General features: G+C 45.2%; 1 protein-coding gene and 1 pseudogene across 1 annotated transcript; both read left to right on the top strand.

Moving 5' to 3' along the window:
- Positions 1–4781: 4781 nt before the first annotated feature.
- On the top strand, positions 4782–5861 carry LOC129463952 (prothymosin alpha-like). The gene has a single exon (XM_055244684.2). The coding sequence runs from the start codon at positions 4874–4876 to the stop codon at positions 5204–5206; it is 333 nt and encodes a 110-aa protein (XP_055100659.1). The 5' UTR covers positions 4782–4873; the 3' UTR covers positions 5207–5861.
- A 3116-nt stretch (positions 5862–8977) lies between these two features.
- Positions 8978–18009, top strand: LOC129463752 (proline-rich nuclear receptor coactivator 2-like; annotated as a pseudogene).
- Positions 18010–20194: the final 2185 nt, after the last annotated feature.

A 20194-nucleotide genomic window follows, 5' to 3' on the forward strand; every position in this document is an offset into this window, starting at 1 on the left:
AGCCCATGCCGCTGCTCTGCCTATGGAGTAGCCACTCTTTATTCCCTAACTTTTTTTCTTTTTTGAGACTGAGTCTTGTTCTGTCACTCAGGCTGGAGTGCTGGGGTACAGTGGCACGATCTTGGCTCACTGCAACCTCTGCCTCCTGGGTTCAAGCAATTCTCCTGCCTCAGCCTCCGAAGCAGCTGGGACTACAGGCACACACCACTATGTCCAGCTAATTTTTAAATTTTTATTAGAGACAGGCTTTCACCATATTGGCCAGGCTGGTCTCGAAATCTTGACCCTGTGATCCACCCGCCTCAACCTCCCAAAGTGCTGGGATGACAGGCATGAGCCACTGTGCCTGGCCTATTCCTTTACTTTCTTTTTTTATTTTTTTATTTTTTATTTTATTTATTTATTTATTTTTTGAGACGGAGTCTCGCTCTGTCGCTCAGGCTGGAGTGCAGTGGTGCAATCTCGGCTCACTGCAAGCTCCGCCTCCCGGGTTCACGCCATTCTCCTGCCTCAGCCTCTCCCAGTAGCTGGGACTACAGGCGCCCGCCACCACGCCCGGCTAGTTTTTTGTATTTTTAGTAGAGACGGGGTTTCACCGTGGTCTTGATCTCCTGACCTCATGATCCGCCTGCCTCGGCCTCCCAAAGTGCTAGGATTACAAGCGTGAGCCACCGCGCCCAGCCTCCTTTAGTTTCTTAATAAACTTGCTTTCACTTTACTCTATGGACTTGTGTGAATTCTTTCTTGGGAGGGGTCCAAGAACCCTCTCTTGGGCTCTGGGTCAACCCTCTCTTTTTGGTAACACTGGTGAGAATACGGAGAAACTGAAACTCTTGAGCACTGCTGTCATGAGAATGTAAAATGGTGTAGCCACTAAGGTAAACAGTATGGTGGCTCCTCAAAAAATTAAAGAGAGAATTACACTATGATCCAGCAATTCTACTTCTGGGTATATATTAATAATAACATATACTAAATAACGTATACTACCAATAATAACCAAGCTTGACTTATCCTGCTATACTCCCCAACACAGAGTACTTCAGACACCAGATGTGTATGGGGTTCTCCCCACACACCAAGTAAGTAACCAGCTCTGCAGCGTGGACACCAACTGGGTGTCCTCTAATTCAATTCAATTCTGACACTATCTACCTGGAGAGCGCATCAGATCCCACAGGTTGAGTGCTCAGTCCACAAGACTGCCCCCCACTTCCTATGGCAATTGCAAGCCCCAGGTTGCTTTACCTGCACTTCTGACTGACTGGCTATAAATGGGGGATCCCCACCTCTGGTCCAATTAATTTGTTAGAGTGGCTCACAGAACTCAGGAAGATACTTAACTTACATTTACCAGCTTTTTATAAAGAATATTACAAAGGATATTGATGAAAAGATGCCTAGGGTAAGAGATGAAAACAGATGTGGAGCTTTTATACCCTCCCAGGCATGCCACCCTCCAGGAACTTTCATGAGTTCAACTATTCAGAAACTTCCCACACCCTGTCATTTGCAGTTTTTATAGAAGCTTTGTTAGATAGGCATAATTGACTAAACCATTGACCACTGGTGATCAACTTAACCTTGAGCCCCTTTTTCCTCTCTAAAGGATGGGGCTAGGGCCAAAAGTCCCAACCTTCTAACCATTTCTGGTGACCAGCCCCCATCCTGAAGCTACCTAGGAGCTGCCAGCCATCTGTCAACTCATTAGCATACAAAAAGACATCACTTTGGAGATTCCAAGGATCTTAGGAGTTGTATGCCAGGAAATTGGAACAAAGACCAAATATATATTTCACAGTACAACAATACCCCAAAGAACTGAAGGCAGGGAATCGAACAGATATTTGTATACCCATGTTCATAGCAGCATTATTCACAATAGCCAAAAGGTAGAAGGAACCCAAGTGTCCATGCATGAATGAATGGATAAACAAGATGTAGTATACACATATGAGAGAATATTATTCAGTGTTAAAAAGGAAAGAAATCCTGACAAATGGATGAACCTTGAGGACATTACATTAAGTGAAATAAGCCAGTCACAAATGCTATATGATTACTTATACGAGGTACCTAAAATAGTCAAGCTTATAGAAAGACAAAGTAGAATGCGGGTTCCCAGGAGCTAGGGAAAAGAGAAAGGGGCAGTTGCTGTTTAACAGAAATAGAGTTTGTTTTGCAAGATGAAAAAGTTCTGGAAATTAGTTGTGCGACAATATGAATATATTAAACCATACTGAACTGTACGCTTAAAAATGGTTACAATGGTAAATTTATGTTACATGTATTTTACCGCAATTTAAAACAATCAGTTGGCCATATTTGTGAGGATCTATGTGTGATTCCCATTCTGTTCCATTGATCTATATGTCTAAGTCTTCTCCAATACCACACTGCCTTGATTTCTGTAACTTGATAGTGTCTTTTTTTTTTTTTTTTGAGACAGAGTTTCACTCTTGGTCGCCCAGGCTGGAGTGCAATGGCGTAATCTCAGCTCCCTGCAATCTCCATCTCCTGGGTTCAAGCATTTCTCCTGTCTCAGACTCCCGACTAGCTGGGATTACAGGAGGCTGCCACCACGCCTGGCTAATTTTTGTATTTTTAGTAGAGATGGGGTTTCACCTTGTTGGCCAGGCTGGTCTCGAACTCTTGACCTCAGGTGATCTGCCCACCTTGGCCTCCCAAAGTGCTGGGATTACAGGTGTGAGCCACCGTGCCCAGCCTTGACAGTGTCTTAAAATTGAACATTGCTTATTTTTTATTTGGGGGAAGGGGGTGAGGTAAGATGGATAGCTATAAACAGAACCATTAGTATTATAAATATATTCTTAAATAAACACAATGGACACAGTCTGATAAGCTTTATGCTGAGAAAGATGGGGGCATGTTATATTTCTCTGTTTTCCAGTGCCCAGGCCAGTGCCTAACTACCATGGAGAAAGCACTCAATAAATTTTTTTTTTTTTTTTGAGACAGGATATTGCTGCGTTGCCCATGCTGGAGTGCAGTGGTGCAATCATGGCTCACTGCAGCCTCCAGTTCCTGGGCTCAAGTGATCCTCCTGTCCAGGCTGTTCTTGAACTCCTGGGCTCAAGCTATCCTCCTGCTTCGGCCTCCCAAAGTGCTGGGATTACAGCACTTGAGTGCCTGGGCACTCAATAAATTTTTGACAAAAGAATAAAGATATAACTTTCTTTACCCATTGCAGCCTAAAATGCAAGAGAAGCTCTGGGATATTAGAATGAGAAGCAGTCTTGGAAAAAAATTAATTTGAGCACACAGAATATTTTCCAGTGTGCACTACAAAAAACATGTAGTCAAAAATATCCATAGAAGTGTTGCTTAGAATGGGGCAAAAGCCCAAGGGAAAACCCACCCTCACAGGGTTAATGAGAATTACAAGCAGGCTTTAGGCTGAATCGTAGTCAGGCATCAACCAGCATGCACTGGTGTGCTCTGACTCATTTCCCTGCAGCTGCTAACTAATCGAGGGTCATGCAGCACACTGACCACCTGCTCCCCCGTTGCTCCCATAGATAGAATCTGACACTGGACCTTTTTACCCAAGAATTGCTTAAGGTGTTTTTCAGATCCTGAATTCCAGCAGAATGGCTGATGCCAACCGTCTGAAAACCCCTACCAAGAAGCTGACTCAGCATCTCCTGGTCCCATGACTTCACTCCCCACTTCTCGACCAGTCAGCAATCCCCATACTTTAGCCCATCACCTGTCCAGACCCTTAAAATCCCCATCCCCAAACCTCTCAGGGAGGCAGATTTGAAGTTTCCTCTCATCTTGTCTTCTCATTCGGCTGCCCTACAATTATTCAACTCTTTCTCTGTTGCAATCCCCACTGTTTTGATGCATTGGTGTTACCATGCAACAGGCAATCGAACCTGGTGGTCCTATAACCATATTAAAGCGAAACTGAGAAATAAATAAATAAATGTGAAACAGACAGGTGTGACTTAGAAATTGTACACATTGCGTGTCACAACTTCCCTATACTTTGTGTTTTCATACTGACATTGTTCACACTAATAAAATGCCAACTTTGACTCACTGATTGTGATTCTGATGATGAGGAGGAGAATAGGGATGCGGTAAGAAGATGTTAAACCACTCTCTTTTCTCATCTTCCAAGTATTTACAAGTGGCTCAATTTTTCTAAGTATGCCTTTCTTTCTACAGAACTTCCATTAAAATAAAAAACAATTCTAGATCAAGCCTTATGGACAAGAATTAATGGTTCTCCCTAATATATCCCAAATCGGTGTGTCACTTGGGCAAGTCACCACTCTCCCAGATTCTTATTTGTCCTACATGTAACTAGGGTTTTGCAGCAGATGTTACTCTTCCTTCTCCTTTCCAGGTCTGTTAGAAACTTTATTAGGAAAGCCTGAAAGTAAAATCTGTACTGTTTAAATCTGGAAAAATGTGTATACTGACTAAATAATTTCCTCAAATCTGGTCACCTTTCTATGGGAAAATTGCTCATCCTAACAATGTTTCATGCATAAAGTCATTTGGCCTCTTAACTGCATTGTTGGATATTTTTAAGACCAAAAGCTTGCTAAACCCAAAACAGCGAAAGCATTCAGTTGAAAATAAAGTGAAAAGCCATGTACGTCTTAGAGGGAGAAAACAGAGCTAATGATTTTAGGCCTTAATAGTTTCCAGATGCCGATTGGCTGCTCTGAAAAGCCATCTTTGCATTGTTCCTCCTCCAGCTCTTTGCTCGCCTCCAGCTCCTTGCTCGCCGCGGCTCTGACAGCTTTATCGCCGGAGGCTCTGACAGCTTTATCGCCGGAGTCCCTGAACTCTCGCTTTCTTTTTAATCTCCTGCATCAGATCACCGGCGTGCCCCACCATGTCAGATGCAGCTGTAGACACCAGCTCTGAAATCATCACCAAGGACTTAAAGGAGAAGAAGGAAGTTGTGAAAGCGGCAGAAAATGGAAGAGACGCTCCTGCTAACAGGAATGCTAAGGAGGAAAATGGGGAGCAGGAGGCTGACAATGAGGTAGATGAAGAAGGGGAAGAAGGTGGGGAGGAAGAGGAGGAGGAAAAAGAAGGTGATGGTGAGGAAGAGGATGGAGATGAAGACGAGGAAGCTGAGTCCGCTACAGGCAAGCGGGCAGCTGAAGATGATGAGAATGATGATGTCGATACCAAGAAGCAGAAGACCGACAAGGATGACTAGACAGCAAAAAAGGAAAAGCTAAACTAAAAAAAAAAAGGCCGCCATGACCTATTCACCCTCCATTTCCTGTCTCAGAATCTAAACGTGGTCACCTTCCAGCATTGAGGCCTGCCTGCCCACCGTGGGCAGTGCCACCCACAGATGACGCACACTCTCCACCACCCAACCTAAACCGTAAGAATTTGCAACAGGGGAGGAAAAAAGAACCAAAACTTCCAAGGCCCTGCTTTTTTTCTTAAAAGTACTTTTAAAAAAGAAATTTGTTTGTATTTTTTATTTATATTTTATATTTTTGTACATATTGTTAGGGTAAGCCACTTTTAATGATCTCGGATGACCAAACCAGCCTTGCAACCGTTCTCCGTCCTACTTCTGACTTTACTTGTGGTGTGACCATGTTCATTATAATATCAAAGGAGAAAAAAAAAACTTGTAAAAAAAAGGGCCGAGCGCAGTGGTTCACGCCTGTAATCCCAGCACTTTGGGAGGCCAAGGCGGGTGGATCACGAGGTCAGGAGATCAAGACCATCCTGGCTAACACGGTGAAACCCCGTCTTTTTTTCCCCTTTTTTTGTTTATAAAGTTGCTGGGGTTTTTTTGGCCTCTTTGACGTATGTGTGAAACAATGTTGTCCAACAATAAACAGGAATTTTATTTTGCTGAGTTGTTCTTTAAAAAATGGTTGCAATATCCCAGAGAGAAAAGTAATAAGTAGGCTTTCAAAAATATCAAGGTTATTGGTATTTGAAATCAAACTATGGCTAGGCACGGTGGCTCACGCCTGTAATCCCAGCACTCTGGGAGGCTGAGGAGGGAGGATCACTTCAGGCCAGAAGTTCGAGACCAGCCTGGCCAACATGGTGAAACCCCGTCTCTACTAAAAATACAAAAACTAGCCAGGTGTGGTGGTGCACATCTGTAATCCCAGCTACTTGGGAGGCTGAGGCAGGAGAACCACTTGAACCTGGGAGGTGGAGGTTGCAGTAAGCCAAGATCACACCACTGCACTACAGTCTGGGTGACAGAGTGAGACTCCATTTCAAAAAATTTTAAAAATAAAATCAAACCGTTAGAGTAGTTCAGACCTTCCCCTAACACTTGCAGGGCCCAGACTAAGAATGCAAAAGAAGGCCCAAATATCCCATATTCAGGTATTTAAGTTGCAAATCGAATTAAACTGTCAGAGAAAACATGCTCTATCTTCCTAGCTTGACAAATGCGCCCTTCTAAAACATTAAATGTTTTTTTTGGTGGGGGGTGGGGTGGAGGGGACGGAGACTCGCTCTGATGCCCAGGCTGGAGTGCAGTGGCGTGATCTTGGCTTGCTGCAACCTCCACCTCCCGAATTCAAGCAATTCTCCTGCCTCAGCCTCCCAAGTAGCAGGATTACAGGCATGGGCCACCACACCTGGCTAATTTTCGTAATTTTTTAGTAGAGACAGGGTTTCACCATTTTGACCAGGCTGGTCTCAAACTCGCGACCTCAGGTGATCGGCCCACCTCAGCTTCCCAAAGTGCTGGGATTACAGAACATTAAACTTTTAAAATTGGTTTAAAGCTCTATTTCTCCTAAGGTAAAAAAAAATGGAGCTAGTGCAATGGTGTGCACCTATAAACTCAGCTACCCAGGAGGCTGAGGCAGAAGGATTGCTTGGCTGGAGAGTTTGAGACCAGCCTGGGCAACACAGCGAGACCTTGTCTCAAAAAAAAAGAAAAAAGGCAAAATGTCAAGATAATTGAGTGTGATTATGGTTGAATGTGTCTGGATGCTCTTATGATAAGCTGGTGATTTGGGGATGAGTAATAAAATAAAATACATATTGCATTATTTTTTTTTTTTTGGCCTTCACTTATTTTATTTTCCAAGATGGAGTCTCATGCTGTCACCCAGGCTGGAGTGCAGTGGCACGATCTTGGCTCACTGCAACCTCCGCCTCCTGGGTTCAAGCAATTCTCCTGCCTCAGCCTCCTGAGTATCTGGGATTACAGACATGCACCACCATGCTAGGCTAATTTTTGTATTTTTAGTAGAGACGGAGTTTCACCATGTTGGCCAGGCTTCTGTCGAACTCGTGACCTCATGATCTGCCTGCCTTGGCCTCCCAAAGTGCTGGGATTACAGGTGTGAGCCACCACACCCGGCCCACTTACGTTATTATAATTGAAATCTGCACATAATTTATGCTGTACCGACAGTATAGTTGCTTGTTACATCTAGTCCTACATACATACAAATGTAAGAATAGCATGCATCATTCAGTGTTACAAAATGTTTCTCAGGTGCTATACGCAACTGTGGTGAATGCCAAAGTAATTTAAGTACCTCAGGAATCAGAATTGGAATGTGAAAAGAACGTGAATGCTCAGCATACCAATATTTCAATTAGGCAAGAGCTAATTGCTTTCATGCTATCCACATGTAAGGATTTGGCAGGCAATTTTGTTTTTCTCTTTCCTAAATGCTTCCTCCTCTGGAATCCTTCCTCTAACTGGAACAGTATCTGCTTTGACATCAGTGGCATACAACCCACAAACTCTCATGACCTTTGTATGCAGGTGCCTTGTGTTTTGGGAGCATAGGTCAAGATACATCCCTTGGTGAGCAGTGTTGCACATAAGCATTGGTGTTTAGGGCTTTAGGTCATGCTGTGCCAGCACAGGGCATGGGGTCCTGAGAGATGAAAGTACCATTTGCCTGTAACAAAGCAACATAGGTATTGGGGTGCATAAAATGTTTTGGGGTGCCAGGGTTCAGAGCAGGGTCCCTCTTGCCTGGGTCTGAAGGAGATATTGCTGCACTTCATAAACAAAACATTTGTACTAATTATGCCAAGAAAATTCTTTGTTCAACCTGATTCTACCCCTTTTAGGATCCAATATAATAAATTACAACTCCACAGTATCGATGTCTTCTTAAAGTAGAATTATAAGAACGATAGAGAAATATAGTAATAAGGGAAACAATAAATTGGGGTCTCGTTCACTAGCAAATCGTGCCTGTTCATTGTTGAAAATGTGAAAATTAAGGTAAATAGCATTATTTCCTAAAGCATGTACACAGGGTAGAACTGTTGTAATTGTGTTTTTGTTTTTTTGCATTTCAAAAAGTTTCCTAGGCCAGGCGCAGTGGCTCACACCTGTAATCCCAGCACTGTGGGAGGTCGAGATGGGCAGATTGCCTGAGGTCAGGAATTCGAGACCAGCCTGGCCAACATGGTGAAACCTCATCTCTACTAAAAATTACCTGTTTTCCCTAGTTCATTCAACAGTGGGATTCCTGTGGACTTATGTTTTCTAGTTTTGTGGGGGAAAATCAGAACTACTTTCCCAGAGGAAGTGAAAGTTAAGCTGAGACTTAAGGAGGTGGCATTCAGCCAGGTGAAGAAGGGCAGTAATCCAGGTAAAGTATCGAACTATATATCCCCCCAGTTCTCAGTAGTGCTCAGGGGACATTCCCATTAGTGATGATTCATGTGGCAGTGAGCGGGAGAGGCAGCTGACTGCCACGCAGGACAACTGTTGTTTTACTCCTAGCTATCTCTCTTGCCCAAGCAGTAGTATACAAGTGCACATGTCATATATGAAAAAATATATATTCAATATATACAAATATGTATCTTATATTATATATATCTATAGGTATCCATCTATCTAGGAAACAACATAAGAACTGTAAGAGCTGGTCCCTTGCATTGGAGAAGTTTATACAGCAGTGAAGGATATAAACAGGAGAATCAGACTTACGGAAAGTGAATAAGGAAAAAACATGAAATGCCAGGTGAGTGAGTGACCTGCATCATACTTGCACTTAAAGCTTCATCTCTTCACTCCCTGAACAGCCAGTGAAAGAGAAAGCAAGGATAGGAGAACTGGCTAACAGCTGGTTTTGATGTCTTGTCCCACCAAGAACTCCTTTCTGGCCTGGCGCAATGGCTCACGCCTGTAATCCCAGCACTTTGGAGGCTAAGGCAGGCGGATCACTTGAGGCCAGGAGTTTGAGACCAGTCTGGCCAACATGGTGAACCCTGTCTCCACAAAAAATACAAAAATTAGCCAGGCATGATGGCGCACACCTGTAGTCCCAACTACTCAGGAGGCTAAGGCATAAGAATCGCTTGAACCCGGAAGGTGGATTTGCAGTGAGCTGAGATCGTGCCACTGCACTCCAGCCTGGGTGACAGAGTAAGACTCTGTCTCTGGGAAAAAAAAAAAAAAAAAAAGAAGTTCTTTCTGATATCTGGAACACCTTCTGTCAAAAAGAAAAACACCACCAAAAGAAACCAGTCACTCCATTACAGTGTGCAGGTAAAGAGCACTGAGTTAGACCTCTTCCTCCAAGGGCTGGTCCCAAGCTGCAACCTGGGCACTCCTATAGCTAGATGTCTGTGGTGTGCAGCGGCTCCCCAGCCCGAGGCCTTTGTGGAGGCTGGGCTCATCCCACTCACCTAGACCTGGTGAAGGGGGAAGGGAGGAGGGCCAAAGGTGTAGGGCAAGGGAGGGTGAGGAGAAAGAAGGAAGACAGAGACTTCAGCACTCCATGGTCAATGGCATAAAGGAGGGCCGGCCACCTGCTGTCAGGGCCACTATCACAACCTCCTGCTACTCCCATGCATGGGAGGGGCAGGGCTGGGCCTGGGTGCTACCTGGGAGGGGCATCCATCCGTAATCTGGATCCAGGCCCCACCTGTGCCCCTTCCCCTCTGGAACTCCCACCCTCACCCTCGTCTCTCTGCCTGGTTCAGCCTTTCCTTCAGGGGAAACCTCTGGCACTATTTGTCCAGTAAAATCAGGGTCCCAGCTTTATTCTGGGAAGCTCTGAATAATAATTACTAGGGAGAAGAGGGAGGAAGTAACGCGGTAAATCAAGAAAGGAGTGGGCGCTGATGAGGTCCCCACCACTGTGTTGTCACTGTGCTGTTGTGGTGCTGCTGTCAACGCACCCGGGCCCACCCAAACCTTTCCATTTCTTACCTACGTTTGGTCTCATTCATTCACATCTAGAAATGTATTCAAATGAAAAACAATCCAGGATATATGCATACGTTAATTTTCCGGGATGTTTAGCAAGGCTATTTGTGGTAGAAAAATTGGAAGCTACATAAATAACTAACAATACTGATTCTAAATCACGGAAATTCGTTTAGTAAAACTTTTTTTTTTTTTTTTTTTTTTTGAGACAGAGTCTAGCTCTGTCACCCGGGCTGGAGTGCAGTGGTGCGATCTCAGCTCACTGCAACCTCTGCCTCCCAGGTTCAAGTGATTCTCCTACCTTAGCCTCCCAAGTAGCTGGGATTACAGGCGCCCACCACCATGCCCAGCTATTTTTTGTATTTTTAGTAGAGACGGAGTTTCACTGTGTTGGCCAGGCTGGTCTCAAACTCCTGACCTCATGATCTGCCCACCTCAGCCTCCCAAAGTGCTGGGATCACAAGCATGAGTCACTGTGCCCGACCAGAATTTTTTTTTAGACAGGGTCTCACTCTTTGCCCAGAATGCAGTACAGTGGCATGATCATGACTCACTACAGTCTCCAGTTCCTGGGATCAACTGATCCTCCTGCCTCAGCTTCCTGAGTAGCTGGGATTCCAGATTCATACCACCACCCTTGGCTAATTTGTGTGTGTGTGTGTGTGTGTGTGTGTGTGTGTGTGTGGAGATGGGGGTCTCTCTGTGTTGCCCAGGCTGGTCTTGAACTCCTGGGCTGAAGCCATCCTTGCGCCTCGGTCTCCTGAAGTGCTGGGATTGTAGGTATGGGCCACCACACCCAGCCTTTTGGTAGAATTTATTGCGCACATTTAAAGTCATTTTATGGGAGAATATTTATGATTGACAGAAAATGCTCACTATAGGCCAGGTGGAGTGGCTCACGCTTATAATCCCAGCACTTTGGGAGGCCGAGGCAGGTGGATCACTTGAGGACAGGAGTTCGACGCCAGCCTGGCCAACATGGTGAAATCATGTCTGTACTAAAGATACAAAAATTAGCTGGGCGAGGTGCCTGTAGTCCCAGCTACTTGGGAAGCTTGGGAAGCTGAGAGGGGAGAATTGCTTGAACTCCGGAGGTGGAGGTTGCAGTCAGCGGGGATCATGCCACTGCACTCCAGCTGGGCAACAGAGGGAGGCTCTGTCTCAAAAAAAAAAAAAAAAAAAAAAGCCCACTATATATTGAGTGGGGAGAAAGCAGTTTACAAAACAGGTTTTGGCGGGCTTCAGAAGAAAACAGGGAGATATAATATGGGTGGGCAGAGACTGGAAAGTGGTATCTCTAGGTAGCTGGCTGCTAGGAATAAATTTTATGCCATGTTATTTTTGCAAAGATAAGAGAAAAAAGGATATTTTTTAAATTGCGGAGGTCAGCAGTTCACTCACCGGTGCTTGTGGGCTTTGTTCCCTCCCTGGAAAGGGACGGAGAATTCCACATCCAGAGGGAACCCTGCCATCCATGGTTCTGAGCTTCAAGTCACTAGGACTTCTTTCAAACTTGTGTGCCAAGGAGACTCCGATGTTGGCCTCAGTTCCCAGGCTGAACTCAGCAGCTCAGCCCACGAAAACTTCTGTATTGAGACAAAGGAAAGGAGCTGTCAGAAAGCAACACCTACTGTCCTGAACTTGACACTAAGAAAGAGGACAAGTGATAAAGAAGCTGAAGACGGGTGGTAGAGAGAGGTATAAAATTCCAGCCCCTCAACCTAGAAATGTTAGTAGAATCAGCAACAGCTTAATAGACCAAGAGTCAGAATCCCCCGATGAAGATTCTTCATAAGAAAAAAGAAAGAAGACAGGGATATAACTCATCAGCAGCTGCAGGGCAGGCCATGCAAGACGGAGGAAAGAACAAAAATTTTCCAAAAAATCAAAATTGGAACTCTAAACTTTTCAGGTCCCAGCTTACTTTTTAAATCTCAAGCTAAGGCCGGGCATGGTGGCTCACGCTTGTAATCCCAGCACTTTGGGAGGCCGAGGCGGGCGGATCACGAGGTCAGGAGATCGAGACCATGGTGAAACCCCGTCTCTACTAAAAATACAAAAAATTAGCCGGGCGTGGTCGTGGGCGCCTGTAGTCCCAGCTACTCGGAGAGGCTGAGGCAGGAGAATGGCGTGAACCCGGGAGGCGGAGCTTGCAGTGAGCCGAGATTGCGCCACTGCACTCCAGCCTGGGCGACAGAGCGAGACTCCGTCTCAAGAAAAAAAAAAAAAAAAAAAAATCTCAAGCTAATCAGAACTTTGCCAGGGCCAAATGTACTGAGCCTCCATCACCAAGTGTTCTTCCCAAACCACCAAGCTGTTTCCTTTAATTCTTCCGATAAGGAAATAATGACATTTTAACTTAAAACCTTACTTAAAGTACAGGTACAAAATAAGATAAAGTACTAATGTCTACATTTAGCTATGTTTATAGATAGTTGTCAAGTGGTCTAAAACAAATACACCAAGGGATTAATGTATTTGTGTAGAACTGTTAATTAATGTAAAAAAATAAAATTGACTTCATCTCATTTGTTTTATATGTTGGGTGCACTGTGATGTAATGATAGCATCAGTGCAACTTAAAGTAACTAAATGAATAATTGTACTAAATATTAAGTGTTCTCAAATGAGTTCTTTTTTTTTTTTTTTTGAGACAGAGTCTTGCTCTGTCACCCAAGCAGAAGTGCAGTGGTGCAGTCTTGGCTCACTGCAACCTCTGCCTCCTGGGTTCAGGTGATTCTCCTGCCTCAGCCTCCTGAGTAGCTGGGATTATAGGCGTGCACCACTACACCCGGGTAATTTTTATATTTTTTGTAGAGACGGGGTTTCACCACGTTGGCCAGACTGGTCTCAAACTCCTGACCTCAAGTGATCCGCCTGCCTTGGCCTCCCAGAGTGCTGAGATCACAGGCATGTGCCACTACACCCAGCCTCAAATAAGTTAACTTTTAAGTGAAACCATTCAAATTTAGATTTGGGAACTAGCAAGGGAATCAACTTTTTCTATTGAATGTTGGGGCAAAATAGTAATATAAGATTATTATTCATGGATAGTAGATTACTGAATGTGAATCAGATTGTAAACATCTAGCTAAGACACAGGATTAAGAAGTAGGTAAACTTCTGAAAGTTCAGTATACTAGAAGCACTCAAACCAGTAATATGCCAACAACCTGATGCACTGCCAAAAGAAAATGTGAAGTTTTCCTAATAGTTGCATTTTAGTAAATTGTACAGTGGTGAAACTGGAAAGGGCACTTGGGGTGTATTAGAACGAGGTACAGAATACCCCAATGTCCCTTTCTCTAAATGCAGTGGATAGGTGTCTGCCAACAAATACACCAAAACCATTTTTTTTTTTGAGATGGAGTCTCTCTCTGTCACCCAGGCTGGAGTACAGGGGCACGATCTCTGCTCTCTGCAAGCTCCGCCTCCCAGGTTCAAGCCATTCTCCTGCCTCAGCCTCCCAAGTAGCTGGGACTACAGGTGCCCACCACGACGCCCGGCTAATTTTTTTGTATTTTTAGTAGAGACGGGGTTTCACCGTGCTAGCCAGGATGGTTTCGATCTCCTGACCTCGTGATCCGCCTGCCTCGGCCTCCCAAAATGCTGGGATTACAGGCGTGAACCACTGCGCCCGGCCCAAAATCATTAAAAAAAAAAAGACATCATTTAACGGTACCTCAATAGCTTTCAAAATACATTTTTATGGTTGGGCACGGTGGCTCACGCCTGTAATCCCAGCACTTTGGGAGGCCGAAGCAGGCGGATCCAAGGTCAGCAGTTTGAGACTAGCCTGACCAACATGATGAAACCCGGTCTCTACTAAAAATACAAAAATTAGCCAGGCATGGTGGCACATGCCTGTAATCCCAGTTTACTCAGGAGGCTGAGGGAGGAGAATCGCTTGAACCCAGGAGGCAGAGGTTGCAGTGAGCCAAAATCTCGCTACTGCATTCCAGCCCAGGCAACAGAGCGAGACTCCGTCTCAAAAACAAAACGAAACATTTTTATATTACGGCACTGCCTAAGCTATTCTGATAGCAATATGACCTCATCATTTCTGCAAAGCTTGCCTTGGAGAGAGGAAGCTTGCTTTGGGGACTTGTATAATGTGAAAGTTTTAAGTAACTAGGGAAGAAAGAGCCATGTAAATACATGTAATAAACTTGTAGCATATGTAAAGTTTTCTTGGCCTTTGTCCTACAAAAATGGAGTATTTTAGTATGAATTTGCTGAATATAAGAGTGTATGTAATCCCAACACTTTGGGAGGCTGAGGCGGGCAGATCATGAGGTCAGGAGATCGAGACCATCCTGGCTAACACGGTGAAACCCCGTCTCTACCAAAAATACAAAAAATTAGCCAGACATGGTGGCACGTGCCTATAGTCCCAGCTACTCGGGCGGCTGAGGCAGGAGAATTGCTTGAACCCAGGAGGCAGAGGTTGCAGAGAGCCGAGATCACGCCAGTGCACTCTAGCATGGGCGACAGAGCCAGACTCCATCTCAAAAACACAAACAAACAAAAAAAAGAACTTTATCTTAAACTAAAATCTGTTGCCAGGCGCAGTGGCTCACACCTGTAATCCCAGCACTTTGGGAGGCCAAGACGGGCAGATCACTTGAGGTCAGGAGTTCGAGACCAGCCTTGCCAACATAGCGAAACCTCATCTCTATTTTTTTTTTTTTTTAGATGGAGTCTCGCTCTGTCACCCAGGCTGGAGTGCAGTGGCACAATCTCGGCTCACTGCAACCTCTGCCTCCCAGAATCAAGCAATTCTCCTGCCTCAGCCTCCTGACTAGCTGGGATTACAGGCGCCCACAACCACGCCCAGCTAATTTTCGTATTTTTAGTAGAGACGGGGTTTCACCATGTTGGCCAGGCTGGTCTCAAACTCCTGACTTCGTGATCCACCCGCCCCGGCCTCCCAAAGTGCTGGGGTTACAGGTGTGAGCCACTGCGCCCAGCGATAATTTGCATTTTTAACTGCTTCCCAGGTGATGCTGATGCTGATGGTCCAGGAACCACACTTCCGAGAATCACGGAAACAAAGTGTTATAATCAACAACAAAATCTGCATAATTCTGTCTCCCTTTTGTCTCAACTAACAGCTTGAGGGAAAGAAAATAGATTTATTAAGTATCATCCAGTATACACATAATGTCATTTTATTTAATTCTTACAACACTCTACAACATAATTGTTACATTATTTTGTGGAGGAGGATGTTACACCTCAGAAATTAAGCAACTTGCTCAACATTATACAGTAAGGAAGGGGTGAGCAAATGTGTTTGACTTCAAAATCTACATTCTCTGTTACACCTTGCCGCTTCTAATGATGTTTAGCCAGCAGAATTGTATTAGCCCAGAATTTTAACTTCATTCTACTTTCTATGTGGTGGTCTTCTACTTTGTTGTAGTCTATTTTAAAATTTTTGTTATAAACTGGTTCAAATTATCTAAAGAAGGCCAGGCACGGTGGCTCACGCCTGTAATCCCAGCACTTTGGGAGTCTGAGGCAGGCAGATCACTTGAGATCAGGAGCTCGAGACCAGCCTGGCCAACATGGTGTATTATAATATACAATAAAAGATGGCTATTAAAATTATAACTTGGGGGAAGTGTAAACCACACTAACCACATGACAAAAGACATTATGAAGAAACACATCTTACTGCTCACTGGTAGCACAGGTCATTGTTCCTTAGGAGCTGGTCCGCCATATTCTCCACTCGCACAAAACAGCTGGGCACCGCTTTGTAAATGAGGGGAGTGTCTCTCACATCGCCAAGTACTAACCAATAACCATATCACATACCTCTACTACATAGAAATTCAATTCTATCACTCTCCTGTATAAACACAGAACCCCATCTCTCTATCAGAGACACATATACTACATTCTCAGAATATATAACCCTAATAACCACTTACTGAAAAATACAAGCACATAGCTCCACAAAACATTCATCTAAACTGCCATGTCCTTGGATACACACACAAACTCAATATTCATGTAGTTCTCTATATGCCCTAAATATAACTGCGATTAACATGCCACAAATATGCAAACATGCCACCTCATATCCCCAAATACACATACAGTCCCACAATACCTGCACATATGTAATCACACTTCCAAATGCTCACACAGAAATAACTCCTCCATCTTCCAAGACACAGAATCATACAAACTCCACCTCACAACTGCACACATTCATTCTACCAGTCCCCCAGTAGACATGGATCTGCCCTCACACATTGAAATGGCCATACACAACCCCTGAAAATCGTGAAAAGAAACACACACAATGATGCAACATATCCTAAGCACACAAATGGTCTTCCTACATTCCCCAAATATGTAAACCACAGTATACATCCACAAAAATAGACACAAGCACTTTCTCTATTATTGCCCACATGCACAAGGTAATTCTTCCAAATCTGCCAAACATTAGACAAATACAAATCCCCAACATTCATTTGAGAAAACTTACAGAAAACACATCTTCACAACCCAAATTGCAAATATTGAACCCCAATTCTTCTTGTACACATATATTACACCTCATATCCTCCAAATATAAACACTCACTCCTACACACTCTCACAAAAGCAGAATAGTTATGAATGATCTTTACTTTTCTTTTTTCTTTTTTTTTTTTTTGAGATGGAGTCTTGCTCCACCTTGAAGTGCAAAGTGCAGTGGCGTGATCTCCTCTCACTGCAGCCTCTGCCTCCCGGGTTCAAGCAATTCTCCTGCCTCAGCCTCCCGAGTAGCTGGGACTACAAGTGCGCATCACCACGCCTGGCTAATTTTTGTATTTTTAGTACAGACGGATTTTCGCCAAGTTGGACAGGCTGGTCTTGAACTCCTGACCTCAAGTGATCCGCCCACCTCAGCCTCCCAAAGTGCTGGGATTACAGGCTTGAGCCACCATGCCCAGCCCAATTATGACCTTCTTTAATCTGCAATCTCCACACAGACACCACCAACCCACACAGGTGAATACATATTAGATTCTCACCAATTAAATACGTAACAAATTCCAAACTAAGCATTCATATAAACACATTTTCACATACACACAGCCACCCCCACAAATCTCACACCCCCCAAAATGCAAAACAAATCTTTCTCACATTCTCAAGTACACACACTGACCAACTGCCCAAGAAGACACACACGTGTGTGCAGTAAATTTTAGATATAATACATGTGTAGTCTACAATTTACAAATAATGATATACACTACTTTTTATTTAAATTCCACATAAGTAAGTGATTCTCATAGAAGCTTTTCTTGACTTTGGCCACACTCTTGCTTCCACAACCAACTTGTGCTACCAAGTGAACAGACTATGAGTAAAGGCCTGTTCTTCCACTTTGCAGCTGCTCATATCATTGACAAATGAGCGTATGCTGGCTGATCATTCTGATTAAGTCAACAAGCTTCACAACTCACTCAATGAGGTCGTCGGTGAGAACTTCACTGATGTTACCAGGACAGGAGCTACTTCTTTGCTGAACTGCATCACGTTTCAACTACTGAGGTTTTCCTCAAGCTTTTGCATTGTTTGGAATGTGAGGGGCACAGCCGAGACAAACTTTGGGGTTCCCACTGCATTGTTAAACCTCCCCCTTCACTTCAAGGCCAGGGGAACAAGGGAAAGGGGCGCGGCCTGGGCGTCCCGCAGGGCCCCGCTAAGGACGGCTCCCGCCTTGAGCGCAGCCACAGGCCCTCCCACAAGGATGGGGTCGCCCCGCAGACACTGGTGACCAGCGGAAGCATGACCAAGAAGCGATTACCTTCTAATCACAAATAACTTTATTTTTAGGTAACACCACGGAGGACCCCATGAGAGCGAAGGCCGTTGGGTAACCGCCCTTTCCGCTCGCGCTGCGCCGTCTCCCTGTCCCTAACCACCGGCAACCGATGCTGGGAGCTGTTGAGGGAGGCTGGCTGCGCGCTGGAACCCCGCCCGCCTGGAGGCTCCTGCGCAGGGGCGCGGGGCAGGCCTGGAGCCCGCCCTGGGAGGGCCCCGCAGGAGATGGGGAATGGAGGGACGCCGCACCTGGGCGCTTCCTGGGGCCAGGCGACGCCTCCTTCTTGGAGCCTCCAAGACCGTCCCTCCTAGAAAGGAGCGAGTCTGACCGGGCGTGGTGGCTCACGCCTGTAATCCCAGCACTTTGGGACGCCGAGGCGGGTGGATCACCTGAGGTCAGGAGTTCGAGACCAGCCTGGCCAACATGGTGCAATCCCGTCTCTACCAAAAATACAAAAATTAGCCGGACGTGGTGGCGCGCACTTGTAGTCCCAGCTACTCGGGGCTGAGGCAGGAGAATTGCTTGAACCTAGGAGGCGGAGCCTGCAGTAAGAGGAGATCACACCACTGCACTTCAAGGTGGGAGCGAGACTCCATCTAAAAAATAAAAAATAAAACTAGTACAGAAGCAAGTCACTGACCTGAGTTTGTAATAGCTTCAGAAGAAACTTTCATCATCAGATCCTTTCTGCTCATTTGCAGGATTCCTATCGTCCGTCTCCACCTGATGACACTGAAGAGCCTTCATGTCTACGATGGCCCAGGGCCTCAAGTGCAGAGACTGAGAGCTCTGCCAGACACAGCATGGACCCGCCATTTCTCTACCGTTCAGTGATTGGGTGGAAGAGCATCTGTCCTCTGAACAGGGGATCCAAGCCCTGAGATGTTGTTTCTCAGCAGTCAGTGTGGCCCAGGACTTTCTCTGGGCATGCTCAGCGAGCAGGGGCCAGAGGGCTTTTAGCCACCACCTTCTATGGCCAGTCTTCACAAATTACCTTTGGCTAATTTGATTGTCTCTCCTCCTGGGGTCTAGGACTTCAAACACATACAGAAGCGATTGCAGAATTGAGACAAGACACTTCCACAGTATACTTTTTGTGTCAGTGGCTCAGAAAAAGACTCATTCAAATCCTGTATCAAAGCCATGTGTGAGCATCTCGAGAAAGCATCGGCTGACTGACTTGACAAGGGAGGAAGCAACCAAGAATTCTGCCCTTCTTCAGTGCCTGAGTGTGATATTTTGCCTCAACATCCCTCTTAGATGAAGTTACTGATTGAAAATCATTTAAGTTTTTGCCCCGTGATAAAAGATCGAGTCCTCAGAAAGATCTCCAAAGCATTTACTGTTTGTTTGGTTTGGTTTAGTTTTGGTAAGTTTACCACGATTTTGCTTGAATTGCTCTCTGTTGATCTTCTCAGCTAAGATCAAGGTAGAGTTGCACAGCAGAAGAGGGCTGCATATAAGGAGGCAGCTCTGTCTCAGAGGACAAAAGGCCTGGGAGCACCCAGACAGGCAGTCACTGCATGGAGGTCACTCTCCTCCCAGTGGCCACTGTGGAGGCATTTCATAGAAATGCTCGCTGGACCATTCAGGTTTAGGGTTGGGACAAAACTGAGAACTCATGAGGATATTGGACAGGAGTTAGGAAATGACTTTTTCACACAACTGGGGCAAGGAGGGGAGAACCCTGGGCTTGAGACTTGCAATCCACCACCTGTCCCTGCAGTGTGGCCCGTTACGTTGTCTGCAACTCTGCCTTCTTGAGTCCGAATGTCTTCGAAAGGGGCAAATGCTTCTTAAGTGCCAACAGGGTGTGTTTCAGTGAATGTTCACAGTGTGCACCGGTCCGATTGAAGGCCTCTTCCCTTCCCCAACACCCACCCGTCAGTGCAAAATGACGCTGCCCAGCAGGGAGTGACGTGTGTGTCTCAGATTTTGTTGCTGTGCTCTGAGTACTCACTCCTCATCTCCTTTGACCAGTTTCCTAACACTCCCCTTGTTCACAGCACAGAACATGAGTGCTCTTTCCTGTCATTTTGATGCTGATAAACAGCAATTCTCCGTGTGAAAATGAGAATGAAGTTTTTTTTAAAGACAGGCTACAATAATTCCCATGCTGAGAACCATATGTGATGACACTTGTGTTGAAGATGAGGACAGCAATGAGCTGAGAGAGGCCAGCCA

The sequence above is a fragment of the Symphalangus syndactylus genome, chromosome 15 (genome assembly GCF_028878055.3).
Source record: "Symphalangus syndactylus isolate Jambi chromosome 15, NHGRI_mSymSyn1-v2.1_pri, whole genome shotgun sequence".
NCBI classification, from domain to species: domain Eukaryota; kingdom Metazoa; phylum Chordata; class Mammalia; order Primates; family Hylobatidae; genus Symphalangus; species Symphalangus syndactylus.